We start from the raw sequence: 18,138 nt of genomic DNA on the forward strand, positions 1-18,138 counted from the left end.
CACAGGCTTAGCTGCTCTGCAGCATGTGGGATCTTCCCAGACCAGGGCTGGAACCCGTGTCCCCTGCACTGGCAGGCGGATTCTTAACCACTACGCCACCAGGGAAGTCCACAATTACTGTAATTTTGAAGTATTTATGAACATGAATGATATTTTGAGCAACAGCTATCATGAGATACGACGATATCTGTGTTTCCATTAGTGGTGAAGCCACGGTACTACTAACACTGCTGTGATCTGTTGGCTACATTTATACTCAAAGGAAATGCTAAATTTTAGTGAGTGGTTAATGAAAATGAACTGTAATTGTTCCCCCCAAGGCACAGACCACCTTGAATTCTATCCATGACCCCTTAGGGATCCAAGGATCAAGGGTTAAGGACCCTTGTGAGATGTTCCCAGGCTTCCCTCAGGAGTCAGTTTAGGTCCCTCTAAAATGGGAACATGCAGGGAGTATGGTAACAGTTGGACGCTATTTTACTTCTAGGATTTATTTATTCCCATGACCACATCTACAACAGCATATTAAGGCAGCAGACACAATGGCCCACAAGATGTCTTAAAGGAACACTGGGTTTCCCTGGGTTATGATTAGAACCCATGTCTTTTTCTCAGATGAGGATAATGATCACAGGAACAGGCCCAGGAGACCCAGAGGGAAGACTGTTTGTTGGGGTTTTTCTTTAGTTCTCAGGTGAGTTTATTCTTGCAGGGAGAAGTCATCCGTCTCGCCCGAAGGAATTTAGTTACAAAACAAAACCAGAAAAAGACAAATACTGTATGATTCCACTTATATGAGATATCTACAGCAATCAAATTCATAGAAACAAACTAGAATGTTGGTTCTTAGGGGCTGAGGGTGGGGAGAAAAGAGGAGTTATTTAATGGCTATACAGTTTCAGATCTGCAAGATGAAAAAGTTCTGGAGGTCTGTTTTGCAACAGTGTGAATATATTTAACACTACTGAACTGCACTTAAAAATGGTAAAGGTGGTACATCTTTTTTTTTCTTAATAATTTTTAAAAAATTAATTAATTTATTTATTATTTTATTTTTGGCTGCATTGGGTCTTCGCTGCTGCACGTGGGCTTTCTCTAGTTGTGGCGAGTGGGGGCTACTCTTTGTTGCAGTGCGCTAAACAATATTATTTTTAAAATTAATTTATTTTTGGCTGCACTGGGTCTTTGTTGTTGCACGCGGGCTTGTCTCCAGTTGCAACGAGTGGGAGCTACTCTTTGTTGCGGTGTGCGGGCTTCTCATTGCAGTGGCTTCTCTTGTTGCAGAGCACAGGCTCTAGGCGTGCGGGCTCCAGTAGTTGTGGCTCGCAGGCTCAGTAGTTGTGGCGCACGGGCTTAGTTGCTCTGCGACATGTGGGATCTTCCCGGACCAGGGCTTGAACCCGTGTCCCCTGCATTGGCAGGTGGATTCTTAACCACTGCGTCACCAGGGAAGCCCAAGATGGTACATCTTATGTGGGTTTTCTTTTTTTAATCACCATAAAAATGGTTAAAACTGCAAAACAAACAAACAGGACGCTCAGAGCCTAATTCTGGCTCAACTTCTAATTGTCACCAAGCTGGACAGCCTCAAATGCAGGCCTGATTCTACCCTGTACCTGGAGTTTCTCGAGGCTTTAAAGGTATAAAAATGCTTTTGAAAATGAGGACCCAAGTGTCGTTTATTTTTTAAAATTCTACTATATAACGACAAAGCTCATCTTTACAATTCTGGGTACTGATTTCCACAGAACGGACTAAGACAATCCCCTAAGACTAATAATAACATCAAACACGTAATTAGCGTTAATTCTGTGCCAGGCACTAGTCTAAGCACTTTATAAATACTGGACTCACTTAGTCCTCATAACAATCCCACGGTGGATGTCCTATTTTTATCCCCACTTTATAGACAAGGAAACTGAGGCACGGAGGACTAGTAAGTGGCAGAGGTGAGGTTCACAACAGGTCATTTGACTCCAGAGTCAAACCATGAGCACCTGAGGCAGGGATCGGGGATTTTTATCTCTCAGTTCCAGCGCTGAGATAGTGCTGACTCACAGGAAATGAATCAGTTGGCAACCATTTATTGAGCAAACGGTTACAATAGAATTGTGAGGCATTTTTACCATGCAGCAGTTCTGAAGAAGAAAGATCTCGCTGTCTGCTTCCTCTACTATTTTTTTTTTTTAACTTGGTAAGGAGAAACTTTGTTGGAAAGATGACTGCAAGGCGTGTGGGGCAGTTTACTGTCCTAGCAGGTTGCGGGGATACGGCAACAGTGGGGAAAATACTTTGACCATAAGATCCCCCAGCACCTACCTCTACTAATCTTTTCAAAAAAATGATTAAAGCAATGCTCCTAACTCCCCCAGCGTTTGGAATTGATGGTCGCTGCCAAAGACTCTAACCCACCCTGCCACCTGGTTATCTCTTGTACTCTGGAGGAGTGGGGAAAGGAGTGAATATGAAGAGACAGAAAAACAACAAGGTCCTACTGTGTAGCACAGGGAACTATATTCACTATCCCATGATAAACCATAATGGAAAAGAATATAAAAAAGAATGTACATACATATGTATAACTGCATCACTTTGCTGTACAGCAGAAAGTAACACAACATTGTAAGTCAACTATACCTCAGTTAAAAACAAAAGAAAAAGAGGAGACAGAAAGGCCTGTCTCCAGACCAACAGTGAATTCTAGGAACTGGTCTAAGACTAGGTATGTGGCGGAGAGAAATAGGAAAAGACCCTAAAAGCCACCAAAGAAAATCGCAGCACGACCTTAAAAGGGTAGGGAGTGGAGGGCAGCTCTCCGTCGCTTAGTAACCACATTCTGCCACCTCGGGAGGAAGCAGCTGCGTTTCTAAACGTAACAGGCTTGAGACTGGCCAGGTCCACAAAGCTACTGACACACGTGTGCCAAACACCAGCAGCATTTCAGACAACTGTAGCCGAACACGTGCCCCCCACACAGCACACAGAGGATGCTCGTGGGAAGAGACGGGGGCTCAGGCCACAGCGGGGGGTCGCTCCATTTTCTCAATGGTATGGCAGGGAGGGGGTCGGGACTCACCTGTAGGTGTAGGGCCCCACTTCTTCCAACCGAGGGGTCTCCCCTCTGAGGACCTCCTCTGGATTGGTGACATTGAAGAAATAGAACTGGGTGTGCACGGGCAGAGGGGGCTTCCTCCAGGACTCAAAGGTCTCCGAGCCATTCCTTAACACAATATTCTAGGGGAGAAAACCAAAAGGGGATTTACGTAGTGCAAGGCAGTTGGCTTTGAACACAGAGGCAGAACAAGGGACACCCTGTCCTTTGACCTCCCGGCTCACTTATTTTTTCCACAGGCATTCAGCTGCTGTCCCTTGGCAGCAGGGACATGCCTTACGCCAATATGAAGCCCACAGCCCTCAGAAGCCATAACAGGTTTTCTATAAATATCTGTGGTAAAGAAAGGATGCTAGAGCCATAGCTCATGGGTGGAAACATGGTGTCACCAAAACCAAGGCCACAGTCTGAGTACCCAAAAGGCCTTATTTGCTTCGTCACAAAGAGTCTACTGATCGGACAGCTTCCGTGGAAGTCAGGCCACTCTGAGAAGCTCCATGCACTCCCAGCTCACCCATGTGAGAGACCAGGAAGAGAGGCCCCAGAAGGTTACTTTGGGCCTTCCATTTGAGGTAGAACCACACCCAGCTCTACCACTTTCACCACCAGGGTCTTCACATGCATTTTCTCATCTAATCCCCAACAAACCCCTAACACAGGCTTGCATATCCCTGTTTCAATGATGAGAAAGCTAAGCCACACGGAGGTTAAGTGCTCAGGGTATTCTTTGTCTACAATCCTTCCTTTGTTTCCCACCCTTACCATGGATTATGGTCTAAATTGTGTCCCTGCCACCCGCCCCCCACAAAAAAAAATTCATATATTGAAGTCCTAACCCCTAGTACCTCAGAATGTAACTGTATTTGGAGATAGGGTCTTTAAAGGGAAATTAAAGGTTAAATGAAGTCATTAGGGTGGGCTGTCATCCAACATGACTGAGGCCTCAGAAGAAATCAACCCTGTTGACACCTTGATCTCAGACTTCTAGCATCCAGAACACTGTGAGACAATAAATTTCTGTTGTTCAAGTCACCCAGTCTGTGGTATTTGTTATGGCAGCTCTCGCAAACTAATACACCATGGCCCCTCTATGGAAGGAGAATCCTTCCCACCCTACAGACTTCAGGTGTGGCAAGTGACTTGATTTGATTAACAGAATGTGAGTGGAAAGGCAAAGCGCCAACTTCGAGCTGAGGCCTTAAGAGGCATGGCAAGTTTCCACCAGCCACCCTCTGTTGCCCTGTCCCAGGTAGTTGGTGATCCTTCAGCCAAGGCCCTAAAATGGTAATGTGTAGACCAGACATGAAGCCAGGAGTCCAGCCGAAGTCAGCTGACCCAGCTAAGCTCAAATTGCAGCCAACCTGGCCGTAAGGAGTACGAAGTACAGGTTACTATTATAAGCCACTGAGATTTGGAGGTTGTTTGTTATCCAGCATTGCAAGAGAAGCCTGATTAATACAGCACCCAAAGTTAATAGACAGAAAGCTAATATCTAGTAGTTAACTTGTTAATAAAGAAAAACTTCATTTTTAAAGTGAAGATTACTGAAGTACTCGAGAAGGATAAAAGCATAGACAGAATAAAGAAACCAGAATGCAAACAGTGACTAACTCTGCATGTTGGAATTTGGATCATTGTTATTTTCTCCTGGATGAGATTTTGTATTTTCCAAATTTTTATAATGAATTAAAAAAATTAACACTGAGAAAAAACTTTAAAAGAGGAAAATGGGATCTGCTGATAAAGACAATGTAGGGCCACTAGTGAAACAATAACTAGATTGCAAAAGAAGCATCCCCTGATATCACCTGTCACTCCTCTAGCGGAGAGGATTTGCATGACAATCAACAGAGGGACGGCTTCAAAACATGACAGAAATCACATGCTAAAACATCCTGTGACACAGAGCACAACAGGATGCCAATTTTTTAGTAGTCCAGGCCTCCAATTTAATAGAAGCAATGTTGCAAGAGAACTTAATGATATAACTCTATTATTCAATGGAAAATATCCCAAGAATCTCTGCAGGGAAACACAAAGTGGCACCGGAATAAATGGATGCAGAAAACCTAAGCTTGTCAAAGCAAAAACAGTCATCTGGAGGGCTGGAAGTCAACTCACATCCATGTGTCAGCCATGTCATAGAACTGGGGACTCTTTGTGGTTTGGCATCAGTTCGGAACATCTAATCATCAGATTTCTAGCCAAACAACACATTACAGAAATATTCTTGGCCTTTACTATCAGTACTGATTTACTGAGTTGAGGTCAGATCGTTGAGACAGAAAAATTTAAAGACAAACCACGAAACCCCTTTCCTCCAAGCTCCAGGTCCAGCTCAGACTCTCTCCTTTGTGAAGCCCTCCCCGCCTGCCCGTGCACACATTACTCTCTCCCTGCCCTGGCCATAGAGCAGCCTAACCGATCATTTTAGGCAGTTTTTTCAGAGTTTCGTGGTCTTTTATCTTATCTTCTAAACAGGAGTCTTAGCTATCTGAGGAGGAACAAGAGAGAGTCGGGCCCAGAGAGAGAGAGAGAGAGGGCGGCGTAACTGGAAAGGCTTACCAGATGGAACCCAGGGGCCCTGGCAGGGTAAGGAAGGGCCTGTGGTCAAGGCTGTACAGCTGCTTCATGTCAGAACTGGGTCTGGAACCCAGTGCCCCTTTCCTCCACTCTCCTACCCCACCTCAGCATACAACATTTTAATAAAATGGGTATAAACCTACTACACATTTTAGTTATACAAGATATATGGTAGAGTTTCTCTGGTATAAGGTATACACACAGCACCTAGAAACAGCTCAGTAACATGAATATAACCTACCTAAAACTAGTATGTTAACTATGAGAAGTGTAACACGTAAATAATAATTATTTGTCTTCTAGAGGATTTTGAAGGCCCACAGATACCTTCAAAGTCATCTGATTTCATTAAAATGAGTCTCTTTTTGGGGACTTCCCTGGCGGCACAGTGGTTAAGACTCCATGCTCCATGCTCTGTAGGCTGGGAAGGATTCTCCTTCCATAGAGGGGCCATGGTGTATTAGTTTGCGAGAGCTGCCATAACAAATACCATGCTCCCAATGCAGGGGGCCTGGGTTCAATCCCTGGTCGGGAACTAGATCCCACACGCATGCTGCAGTTAAGAGTTCACACGCCACAACTAAGGACCCCACCTGCCACAACTCAGACCCAGTGCAACCAAATAATAAATAAATACATACATACATTAAAAAAAAAAAAAAGAACCTCTTTTTCTTATCCAGAAATTTCCAGAAAAAGGCAGGGCAATAATTTCTCTTCCTCCATGAATTCCTTGAGTACCCTCCCCTTAACTGGATGGATCATCCCTTCCTTTGAACCCTATAACACATTACATAGGAATTTCTTAGGAACAAAAGTGCTCAGGACAGAAAACATCTTCTAAAAATTGAGGTTAATTGGAATCTACATGAAGCAGTGATATTAGCAACCAAAAATGAGAAGGAAAGTGCAGCTACTATTTTGGAACATATTAGGTTAACAGTTGGCTTCTCAAAACAGAAGGTGCTGACCTACAAAAAAAGAGTAGGGTTTTTTGTTTTTTTTTTTTCCTTTACTCCTCCCCACTCCTCAAGGACAATGCAGGTTTTGGAGAAATATTGTTTCAATCAACAAAATATAGTACTAGAAAACTATATTTTCTGTCAACTTTGCTTATAAGATGCTGGGAGAGAAGACATTGATGTGAGACAACCAGAGAAGAACAGAAGAAAGGCATGATCAGTCAAAGGCAAAGCCACAGTCAAGGCCCTAGAACAGCAGCTCGACAGCTACAAGTCCAAGGAGCCTTTAAAGTGTACCCAGAGGAAGTGGTTGTTCCCTAGCCATTTCAGCCACATTCAGATACAGAGAAAGCAATTCAGATACAGATTCACTAGAATCAGAAACACATAGATCTAGCACCTACTAGTTTGCGTGTCTCATCGGTAATCCAGCACGCTAAAGAGCTAAGTGCAGCCAGTTCCTTTTGTGGGTGGAAAGAAAAATCTGTGTGTCTCTGTGATCCCTTTTCCTAACAACTATTTAAAGCAGTGCTTTACCCATGGTTTTCTTGCAAAGTGTAGAACTATACATGCAAATCATCCAAACACTGTCTGTGCCAGGCACTGCAGGTAGGAGATACACAGCAACACAGATATGGTTTCTGTGTTCCAGGAGCTGACCCTCTCTTTGGGGGATGGTGATTCACACATGCAAGATAATCAACAATGGAAAGGAGCCCGTAATAAAGGGTCAATGAGTATACCAGGCAATGGTCTCCGTGGTGTTCAGACAATGGATTCTACGAACTGAGATGGAGACAGGTAGTGCTTAAAGTGAGCGAGGAAGAATGAATAAAAATTTGGCAAGCAGAGGAGGTCATGGGGGTGGGCTCCTTATGGATAGCTGGGGTTGATTCGACTATCCTGTGTGGCTGGACAGAGCAAGCCCTTCCTCCCTGCCTGCTCCATGTCCATCTCTCCCGGAGCCCTCTGCTTAATCAGAAAGAGTGGATGTGGAGAAAGGGACAGTAAAAGATACAGAGGAGGGACGGTATTAGATGTGACTGGTTGTGGGTTTTCTAGGGAGTAGGGAAATTGATTTATAGAGGTAGGTTGGGGTCCCAGGAGTCTAGATTTTATATGATATATAAGGAGGGGGTATGGAAGGTTTCCGAGCTGCAGAATACTATCAAGAGCCAGGCATTATGTTGCCACTTTATCTCATCTAATCCCCTTAATAGTCTACAAGAGGGAAATCATCATCCCCATTTTACACCTCAGGAAACCAAAGCTCAAAGAGGTTAGGTGAATGCCTGAGGTTTGCTAGCAGAGGGTGCAGCCAGCCTCCCACCCCAGGACTCACTGCAAACCTGTGCTCCTGGCAATGCTGAATTTTACCAGAGCCTCATGCCCCTGGAAAACAGCAATGGTTCGGGAATCTCTGCTTCCATGTTCCGGGAAATGGTTGACTGCAAAGAAACACCCTTCCCCATGTGACTCAGATTCACAGATGTCTCACTTGTTTACCTAAGACAAGTCTAGGCACTGACCCTCCAGATTCCCATTTTTTGCCTCGTAATGATTAGCTGAACAGTTTGACCCCGCGGATCAATGGGAGCAAAATGCCGGTACAGCACAGTGACCATAGTTAATAACACTGTATTGTACACTTGCAAGTTGCTAAGACAGTAGATCTCAAGTGTTCTCACCACACACACAAAGAATTAACTCCGTGAGGTTATGGATAGATTAATTAGCTTGATTGTGGTAATCATTTCATGGTGCATATCAAGCATCCCATTGTACACCTGAAATATATACAATTTTTATTTGTCAATCATACCTCAATAAAGCTGGGGGGAAAAATGTTTGTTAACCAAACTTTGGTTAGGTTTCCCTCCTTCCCAGCCCCATGAACTCCTCCCTATAAAAGGAAAACGCTTTTGGCTAAGCCTTGAGGCCCTGCAGACCACACAGAGGTTCTCCCTAATGCAAGCCCCTTGCCCCTACTGCAGTCTTTTCCCCTTTACAATCAGATTTGTTTTTTATTTGACACTCCTAACTATTGTGCCACGTTGCCTATTTTGCATTGACACAGGCAAGAGGTGTTTCAGAAGGTTACACTGACATACGTGGGAAGGAGGGTTTGGCTAAGATTGTTGTAAGGATTAAATGAAGATTCAGCAGAGCGCTTATCGCAGGCCATGCTCAAAATACTCAATAAATGGTGACTGCGATCTTGACTATTACCATCTTCAGGTTGGGGATGAGAGGGTTCCAGGACTTAGTCTGAAGAAAAAAAGGAATCATGTCGCTTCCATGAGTCTGCTCAAATATAGACAACCCAACAAATGTTAAACAGTGAAAGAGGGGGAAAAAATAAAGTCTTTAGTCATGATTCTCTCTTCCAGCCCTACATAAAATTCAGTTTAGGTTGAAACAACAAGGAATTAGTATAAAATCGGAAATAACCAAAATGTTGAACAGGACAAGAATGACTTAGTGAATTACGATAATTCACAGGCTGGAGTAGAAAGCAATTAGAATTATAAAAACTACATAGACCTAAGGAACATGTTCATAATCTATGTTAAATGGTAAAAGCAGATATGCGTAAGTGTGGACAAGACTAGCAGATAAAATGCAAACATGAAACCAGGGGGGTGATATATAGATAATTTTACAATTTCAATCTTTTAGTTACCCTCAAAATCACTAAGCCTCCACACTAAATGTCTAACAGCATTTATCTCTATGCAACAGGATAATGAGGGGTCGTGCGTTCTCTCTGTGATGTTTCTCTGCATTGTTTGGATTTTTTTTTACAACAGAAGTAAACTAATTCTGTAAGCAGAAAAAATAACTGTTCCCTTATCATTTTTTTAAGTGAAAATCTAAGAAAGAAACTCAGATTCTACAAAATGTATTAACAGACCCCAAGGGAAGGCAGGAGGAGATACAAAGAACCAGCTTCATCTAGCTTTTCCTCTGTCCTTGCAAAACAGAGGTAAGGCCGATGCCTCCTCAGCTGTGGTCAGTTCTCCCTCACGAGCGCCAAGGGCCTCCACCCGCCACACTGGGCTGTACAGTATTTCTTTTCCTATTATTGTCAGGACGGTTGATGTAACACTCTGTGTTCCTCGCCAGCTTTTCCTGACAAGCGTCACAGTGTGTGAAGAACTTCACAGTGAGAAAGGGCTTGCTGCAGCAACATGGATGGACCTAGAGATTGAGATTATTACACTAAGCAAAGTAAGTCCAAGAAAGATAAATATTATATGATTTCACTTATACATGGAATCTAAAAAGTAGTACAAATGAACTATTTACAAAACAGAAACAGACTCACAGACATAGAAACAAATTTATGGTTACCAAAGGGGAAGGCGGAGTAGGAAGGGATAAATTGGAAGTATGGGATTAGTAGATGCACACTACTATATATAAAATAGATAAACAACAAGGATTTACTGTATGGCACAGGGAACGATAGTCAATATTTTGTAATAAACTATAATGGAAAAGAACTGAAAAAAGAATATAGCTACATATATGTGTGTGTGTGTGTGTGTGTGTGTGTGTGTGTGTATATATATAATACTGAATCACTTTGCTGTACACCTGAATCTAACACAATATTGTAAATCAACTATACTTCAATTAAAAAAAAAAGGATTTGCAACCTCGTTTATTTATTAGAGTGAAGAAAATCATCTCAGAATTATGAACCCCAAAAGAGCCAGTCAGTGTGAGTGAACAGATGGTTAACTGCCCAAGTTTATCTTGCCTGGTTTGTATCCAGCTTAGCCAAAAAAGTCCAAAGACAAGGGGAAGAGTTCCCAGAAAGAAGGAAGGCAAAATCTTTGCCAGAAGGGAGGGTAAGACTAGCTGTTCTCATGACAGTCTGATGTGAACTTGTTCCCCCAAGTTTCAAGTGGATGACGAAGTTCCAGGATGGAAATAAACATTTGGTAGACTGGAGTCCTTCGCTAAACAAAGCAAATGAAAACCTACTAACAGGAACAATCCCTGACAGCTTGCCAGAGCCACAGTGACAGCAGGTGCTGTGACAACCCGGGATTCTCCTCCACCCCCATCACCGGCCTCTCCCTGGTTACTCTTAGCTGAGTCAACACTCAAACAAGTCTCAGACCACCTTTGATTCCATTCAAATCTTGCTCTCAAGAGTGTTGGTTTTTCCTGTACCTTTAACATGTCTCTTTTCTTCCCCTGCTAAACGGCTGTCGTGGAACCCACTGTAAATCCCAGAGTGGATGATGTGGGGTGGTGCGTGTGCGTGTGCGTGTGCGTGTGTGTGTGTGTGTGTGTGTGTACACATTAAGTAGGGAAGGGGAATGAGAGAACAGAGGGGAGTTTATAAATACAGCTGCCAACATTTCTAAAACAGTTGCTTCTTTATTTTTATCTCCTTCCCTGACGTTCAGCTCAGAGAAGGACAATTATCATTGTTAAAATGCTACTTACTGGAAGTCTCCAGGAATCAGGTGCTGTGCTAGGGATTTACGGACAGGATCTCTAAGTCTTACACTGGCCCTGCAAGGTAAGAATTCCCATTTTGCAGATAAGGAAATGTTGGCACCGGCTTTCCCAAACTCACAGAGCCAGTAAGTCAAGTGAAATCCCACCAAGTCTAGGTCTGTGGGTTTGCAAAGCCCATGCTCGGCCACTCTAGCAGCTGCCCCACCATCGCACCCTCAGGGTAGAGCTGCCAGATTTAGTGAATAAAAACAAAGGATGCCCAAGGATGTCCCACATATTGCATAGGCCATGTCAAAAATGCTTTAATTCTTAGGATGCAATGCTGAAGGATTCAGGGGCAAAGTGCTGTAATATCTGCAACTTGCATTCAAATAATTCAAGAAAAAGTGTATGAGACAGAGATGACATCTATATAGGAGGATGCTAACAAGTGATAAATTGAAATGAATCAAAATATTGCACAGACATACTCACTAAAATATTATTTGTAGTTTATCTGAAATTCAAGTTTAACTAGACATCCTGTATTTTATCTGGCAACCTACCCCAGAAAGACCGTGAAACTGTAGAGAAACCATCACTTGGGCTCTGAGACCTTCCTGGGCCACTAGGCAACCCTTTAACCAGCAGAGTTTTCCACTTATGCTAAATTAACAATCAGCGTAAGGTCCAAAATCAGTTTTACAATGTGACTTTGGATACTGCAGAACATGATGAATTGTTCCAGGCATAATATGGTGGCACTACCATCAAAACAGGTACTGGAAAGATGATCAAGTTATGCGGTCAATCTGTAGTGTCAACAGCCAAGTTAATCATTTGGACTGAAAAACTTACCTTTCAGTTAATTAGCCAATATGTATATAATGAGAGCTTTCTCTATGCCCAACAAGCATAGGCCCTGTTTCAAGAAGACATTTAGCTAAGGACACAAAATTGACCTGTATGTAACAGTGCAAGGCCCAAAGAGGGGCTTATGCCTGAAATTATTTGGATCATTTCAATTGTATGGATCCATCCTAAAATCCCCATCTGGATACCTCACAGGCTGTTCAACATCAACGTGACCAAAAAAGGGACTCATGATCTTCTCCCCTAATCAATCACTCAGTCCTATTGAGTTTACCTCCTCCTCTTCTCCACTTCTATTCCTATGCCTATTTCATCACCAGCGTGGACTGAGACAATACTGTTCAGTATTAGCTAGTCTCCTAATAGGTAATTAGGTAACAGGTTGTCTCCTAACTGGTCTCCTTCTCTCCAGCCTTGGCCCTTTCAAAGCTATTATCCACATCAGCTTCCAGAGAGTTCTATCAGGACAGACACTCTCCCTACTGCTCACAGGATAAAGTCTGAGGTTCTTGACCTGACGCAGCCCATCACCTGCCATCCTCTGTCATCCGCTGACAGGTCCTTTAAGCACCAGCAACGCTCAACTGCCCACCTTCCCCCAAGTATGGGCTGGATTAGCTGCATCTGCTGAGAGCTGACATGAGTTGGTACAGCCACAAGATACAACACATCCAAGCCAGCATGACAGAGATCTTTCGAGAAGGCAGCACAAGGATGGCTGCTGACCCGGCTGTCCTGGTATAAGCCACGTCCAGATGATAAAAATAAGCACTCAGGGAATTGCATTGGGCTTGATAGGAGTAAGTAATACTTTAAAGGAAACTTTCAGGCTTCAAGAGCACTGCTGGTTGTTCTTTTAGTTCAACAAAGTGCTACTTAATAATTAAACACAAACTCAGCATCCATGTTGTCATCTACACCGTCGAAATTCACCCAGAGATGATGCAGACCAACTTTGAGAATCTGATCCAATAGCATGTGGATGATTCTCATTGGATTCCAGATTAATAAAACTCACCATATATCAAAACACCAGTTGGTTTGCATTATTTTAAAAATTTCTCCCTGAAATTAAGCAAACCCAATGCAGACTCTTATTAATTAATTAATGTAAGTAATTAATGTATATAATTTACACTATTTACCTTTTTAAATTCTCTGTTGAGGTAAAAGAACTACGCTGCCATTAACATTTTACCCTTATTCTCTGACCTAATTGTAACTCAAGAACAAATGCCTTGGCTTTTTTTTTTTTTTTTTAAATGTCACTGTTGTTGAACTCATTTTGCTTTAATTGCAACTCCAACAATTTCAGCTAATGAGATCTGACAGTTGAGGTTCAAATGTTAGTTTATGTGTAAGCTGCTACTCTGTCTATAAAATGACATACAAGGGGGGCTTCCCTGGTGGCTCAGTGGTTAAGAATCCACCTGCCAATGCAGGGGACACGGGTTCAAGCCCTGGTCCGGGAAGATCCCACATGCCGCGGAGCTACTAAGCCTGTGCTCCACAACTACTGAGCCTGCACTCTAGAGCCCACGAGCCACAACTACTGAGCCCGTGAGCCACAATTACTGAAGCCCATGCGCCTAGAGCCCATGCTCCACAACAAGAGAAGCCAACGCACTGAAGAGTAGCCCCCGCTTGCCACAACTAGAGAAAGGCCGCGTGCAGCAATGAAGACCCAATGCAGCCAAAAATAAACAAATAAATAATTTATATTTTAAAAAAAATTGACCTTTAAAAAAAAATTACATTCAAGACAAGAAGGTGGAACAGTTATCCTGAAAAAGCTCCTGCTACAAAATACACACTAGAGTACTTTTTAAATGCTTCCAGGTAATTACAAATGTGAAACCAAGGTTGAGAACTGCCAGCCTAAAGAAAAGGCAGCCACCAGACAGAAACTTAATCAAAAGGATGAGGTGAAAATTGGGGAAATATATGTGGATTCCAGCCAGCGGGGTGTTGGGGGGAAGAGGCTGAAAGAGTGCATGAGAGAAAGTATTTTAAGATGTGAATAAATAAGAAGTGTGGCCATGACAATAATGCTGGGTTCTGTGTATAACCTGTGGAGCCAGTCATTCTTTTACAACCTGTTTGGTTGTGATTATATCTCTCAAAGATGAAATAAGTAATGTTCTACGTGTCCTCTTCCCTCCATTACTGTGGACTATCAGAAATATAGTCTTAAAAGTAATATCCTTAAAATGGGACTTGCAAGAGTAATGATTACATTCCCATAACAATGGCATTCTGCCTTGCTTTCTCTAGAAAGAGTATAAAAATAAAACTAAGATGCCAAAGGAGCCCCGTGGGAAAGGTCAAAGAGTGAAGCAGGTACAGGTTTGTACATATTTGCAAGCCAAATCCCAGCAATAATATTCACTTCTACACAGAAATATGCCCTCTCTCATTTTTGTTAAACACAGGCTGTCTTTCATTTTCCTTCTTTTGGTAAAGAGCATCAGACACAAACAGATATTTCTCTACTCTATGAAAGACAGCAGAGCAAGCACCATGACAAAGGGCACCTTCACTGAGCCTTGCAGTCAGGGGACAACAGGGGTGTGACCGTGTGGGGACAGGGAGGGAGGTTAGCAGCCTCTACTCTGCCCACGCTGCTGCCACACAGGACTGTGATGGGGTCAGCACTGCAAAACAGCCACGTGTTTCCGGAGAAGCTGGAAAGCTGGATTATTTGGTGAATTTTCCAGATTTTAAAGGTATAAACTATTAGTGAGGCAAACATGACTGCTGACCTACAGAGCGGAACAAAAATGTGAAGCTAAATAACAATATACAAACAAAATCATCCTGAAGATGTTAAGTTTTCATTCTTCCATTCATCCACACAATGTTTAATGACCATCTATTTTGTATGACATTCATTCAGCAGGTTGGGAAGAGGATACAAAGCTACATAAGGCAGGACCCCTACCTTCAAAGAGAGCTTTCAGGCTAGCTTTAAATACTAAATTGTGTCATATGAATAGAAAATCCCTGGCAGGGCTAAGGCTAGAGGGGAATTATCAAGGAATTCAATTATGGAGCTGCTTATGTTCTAGTCTAGTTTGTTTCACATGCAGGAAAAGACAGGAGATTTGCTGAACCTGCATTACCGATGGCCCAAACTACTATCCTTCACACTGGACTAATGAAACTAAAAGGACATATGAATATATATTGGGTTGGCCAAAAAGTTCGTTCGGTTTTAAGTAAACATAAAAGACACACTTTTCATTTTCACCAAGAACTTTATTGAACATTCACTAACCAAATGAACATTTTGGCCAACCCAATAACAAACTAAACAAAATCCTGGTGGTTTGAAAACATTAATGATATAGCTTCCAAACTGGCCTTACAGAAATAAAGCAGAGACATTATGTTATTTTTTTAATTATTCTAAAGATCAACAAAATTAATTAAATGAAAACCAGATCAGTAGTTCTCGAAGGGTGGTCTGAGGACCTCTGGGGGGTCCCCAAGACCCTCTCAGGGGGTTCCCCAAGGTCAAAACTATTTCCATAATAATACTAAGACATAATCTGCTTTTTTCACTCTCATTCTTTCATGAGCATACAGAGGAGCTTTCGAGAGGTCACACGGCTTGTAATGATGTCATCGCTCTGACAGCTAACGGAATATGTGTTTGTGTATTCTTGTGATTTAAAAATGTATCCGTTTTAATTTCTAATATTGTAAATATCAATAGATATAACCCACAGAAATATAGGTTCTTTGGGGTCTTCAATAAATGTTAAGAGAATAAAAGGGTCTGGGCCCCAAAAGTCTGAATTAGATCATAAATTCCATAAGGGTAAGGACTGTGTCTCATTTACTATTGTATCCGTAGCTCTTAGAACACTGCCTCACAAATGGTTCACACTCATTAAATATTGATATTTGCTAAATAAACAGATGACTGCCAAAGAATATACCTAAAAGTGCTTTTGGATATAGAGAGCAAACACTGAAAGTAGCCTTTATTTTCCTCGGTTGCTTTTGACTAGTTACCAGCTTTGATAAAAAAAAACAGTCGCTTCATGTAATGTATCATGTATATAGAATATATATCTTGATGATATAGGCCATTAATGCCCAGTCACTTGGCCAACATCCTGTGTTTTCATTAATGATCTTATAATCCCACCTGCTGATTCTTCCCTGGGAAACAAGCAAGTGTCTGGCAGAACAGATGGCCCCTTCACTGCGGCCTGACAATGAAATCTTGTACTTTATTCAACAAGAAAACAAAAACGATTCTCACAATCTAGAACCTTCCCCTCCCTCCCTAAAGATATCTCCTTTAATGTAAACATGCAGAATAATAGTAATTACTAAGAGTAATCCCCCCAATTAGAATGATCAACTCTTTTATGTTAGTCATACCAGTTGAAATTAAAAATAAATACAGCAAATTAAAAATAAATAGAAGCACCCCATTTCTGTAAAGTATATGTATTACTATATATGCACAATGAAAAAATGTGGATTAATCAACAATATATTTAACAGTGGTTATCTTCTATTAATTTTTGTTGTCTGACTTTTTACAATGGCATGTATTTTTTTAATCAGAAAAATAAACAAAACTAAAGAATAAAATACAAAGTTTTAAAAAAAATAAAAAAGAATTGCCATCTCAAGGAGTGAAGACACGGGTTAACATAATCACCGTCCAAACCAGTCACAGACTTCAGGGTTAGCTCTTTGACCTAGGTGCTGTTCCTAAGGACTCTGATTCAGCAGGGCTGGTGGGGTCTCTATTTTTTAAATTTCCATAGATGATTCTGATGTGGTTCCCTAGAGTCTAGGGACAACACTGAGAACTACTGGTTTACTCCATTGTCTTAACCATTAGTAATGAATGCATGCACGGTCATCATGAATTAGTAACAGCTGAAAGAAACATAATATGATTTTGATGTCACCAGATCATGTTTCTAAAAGCCAGGGAGGAGTTGGAAAATTTTGCTTACGAGTTAAAGCATCTGGCAAGGATACGGCCTCTGTTTCCAGATCTATGGTTTCTGCTTGTGCTGAGCCAATCACATCACTCTATCACGAATCTGGAAAGAAGGAACTGAGAGATGAAGCATGGTTCACGGGAGGCTCAGCAGCTGAAGAGTCATATAGGGTCAGGGCTGGGGATGCTCCAGACGAGGAAACAGCCTGGGCCCGAGGAAACAGCCTGGGCCCGAGGAAACAGAGGAAGCTGGTTGGTGGGGAAAGCAAAGGAACGCGTGGGAGGCACAGAGTGTGCCTGGTCCTACTGACTTTCCAGTTTCTATTGGATTGGCAGGAGGCCTGACTGTGATGTGGTTCTCACCCTTCGATTTCTATAAGCTTCCTCTCCCGGCTTTATAAAAAGCCGGCTAGCTCTTTCTTGAGCTCGCGTGAGGGTGCCTCGTTTCCTCAGAGAGCATTGCTCCTCTTTAATGCCAAGAAGTGGAGGACAATGTGATACGCGAGGGTAGAATTTACTGTCACCAGGAATCTTTAGAAAGGAAATAAGGTGCTAGTAACTGCTCCGGGATAACAGGTGTAAATAAGCCAGAACTGTCACAGGCAATGGGATGTAGGGTCATCCTCAGGATGGGAAAAGTGAATTAGGAGACCCAGCTTGCCCCCCAAGCCTCTCCATTTGGACTTTGGTAAGTCACTTATCTATGTATCCAGTGCCATATAGGTGTAAAGGTAATTCGATACCCACCATCATCCATTTCAAAATTGACACAGTCTCAGTTTCCTTGACTAGAAAATAACAGATTAAGTGATGCCTAAGGTTTTTTTCTTAATCTAAGATTCTATGTCTTCTTAACTCTGAAAAGAGACAACTAAGGAGATGAGGTAGACAGGCAAGAAGGAGCTCTTTAAGATTACATATACTTGATTGTCTTTACATAAACAACAATGAAGATGGTTTACTCATTTGACTTTAAAAAAAGACCCCATATATTCACCAATCAGTGTTATTTGATTAAATTATCAGTGATTATATTTTATTTCTTGAGGCACTAGAACAGCTCCAACGTTGCTTTGGCTCCCGATGGAGGCCAGCTGGTACCTGCCCAGAGCCTCAGGTTCTGGCAAAGGGTAAGGGAATCTGTCCTGTTTGTCTCATCGCGGAGACCTAAGGCTATC

The 18,138-nt window shown here is 42.2% G+C and overlaps 1 protein-coding gene across 2 annotated transcripts in view; it reads right to left on the reverse strand.

Annotated features, from left to right (window-relative positions):
* The window catches only part of SCARB2 (scavenger receptor class B member 2), a 74,054-nt gene that overhangs the window by 51,735 nt on the left and 4,181 nt on the right, over nt 1-18,138 (reverse strand). The window contains exons 1-2 of one of the 2 annotated variants that reach the window (XM_007125050.4): nt 9,781-9,832; nt 3,077-3,234 (exon numbers count right to left, since the gene is read on the reverse strand). Coding sequence is in view for 1 of the 2 variants with exons in the window: in XM_007125049.3 (XP_007125111.1) it covers nt 3,077-3,234 (158 nt within the window). In the remaining variant the exon portion in view is untranslated. Of the gene's footprint in view, nt 1-3,076; nt 3,235-9,780; nt 9,833-18,138 lie in introns of those variants that run through there. The other variant, XM_007125049.3, reaches the window with a different exon arrangement.

The sequence above is a fragment of the Physeter macrocephalus genome, chromosome 7, assembly GCF_002837175.3.
Source record: "Physeter macrocephalus isolate SW-GA chromosome 7, ASM283717v5, whole genome shotgun sequence".
Classification (NCBI taxonomy): domain Eukaryota; kingdom Metazoa; phylum Chordata; class Mammalia; order Artiodactyla; family Physeteridae; genus Physeter; species Physeter macrocephalus.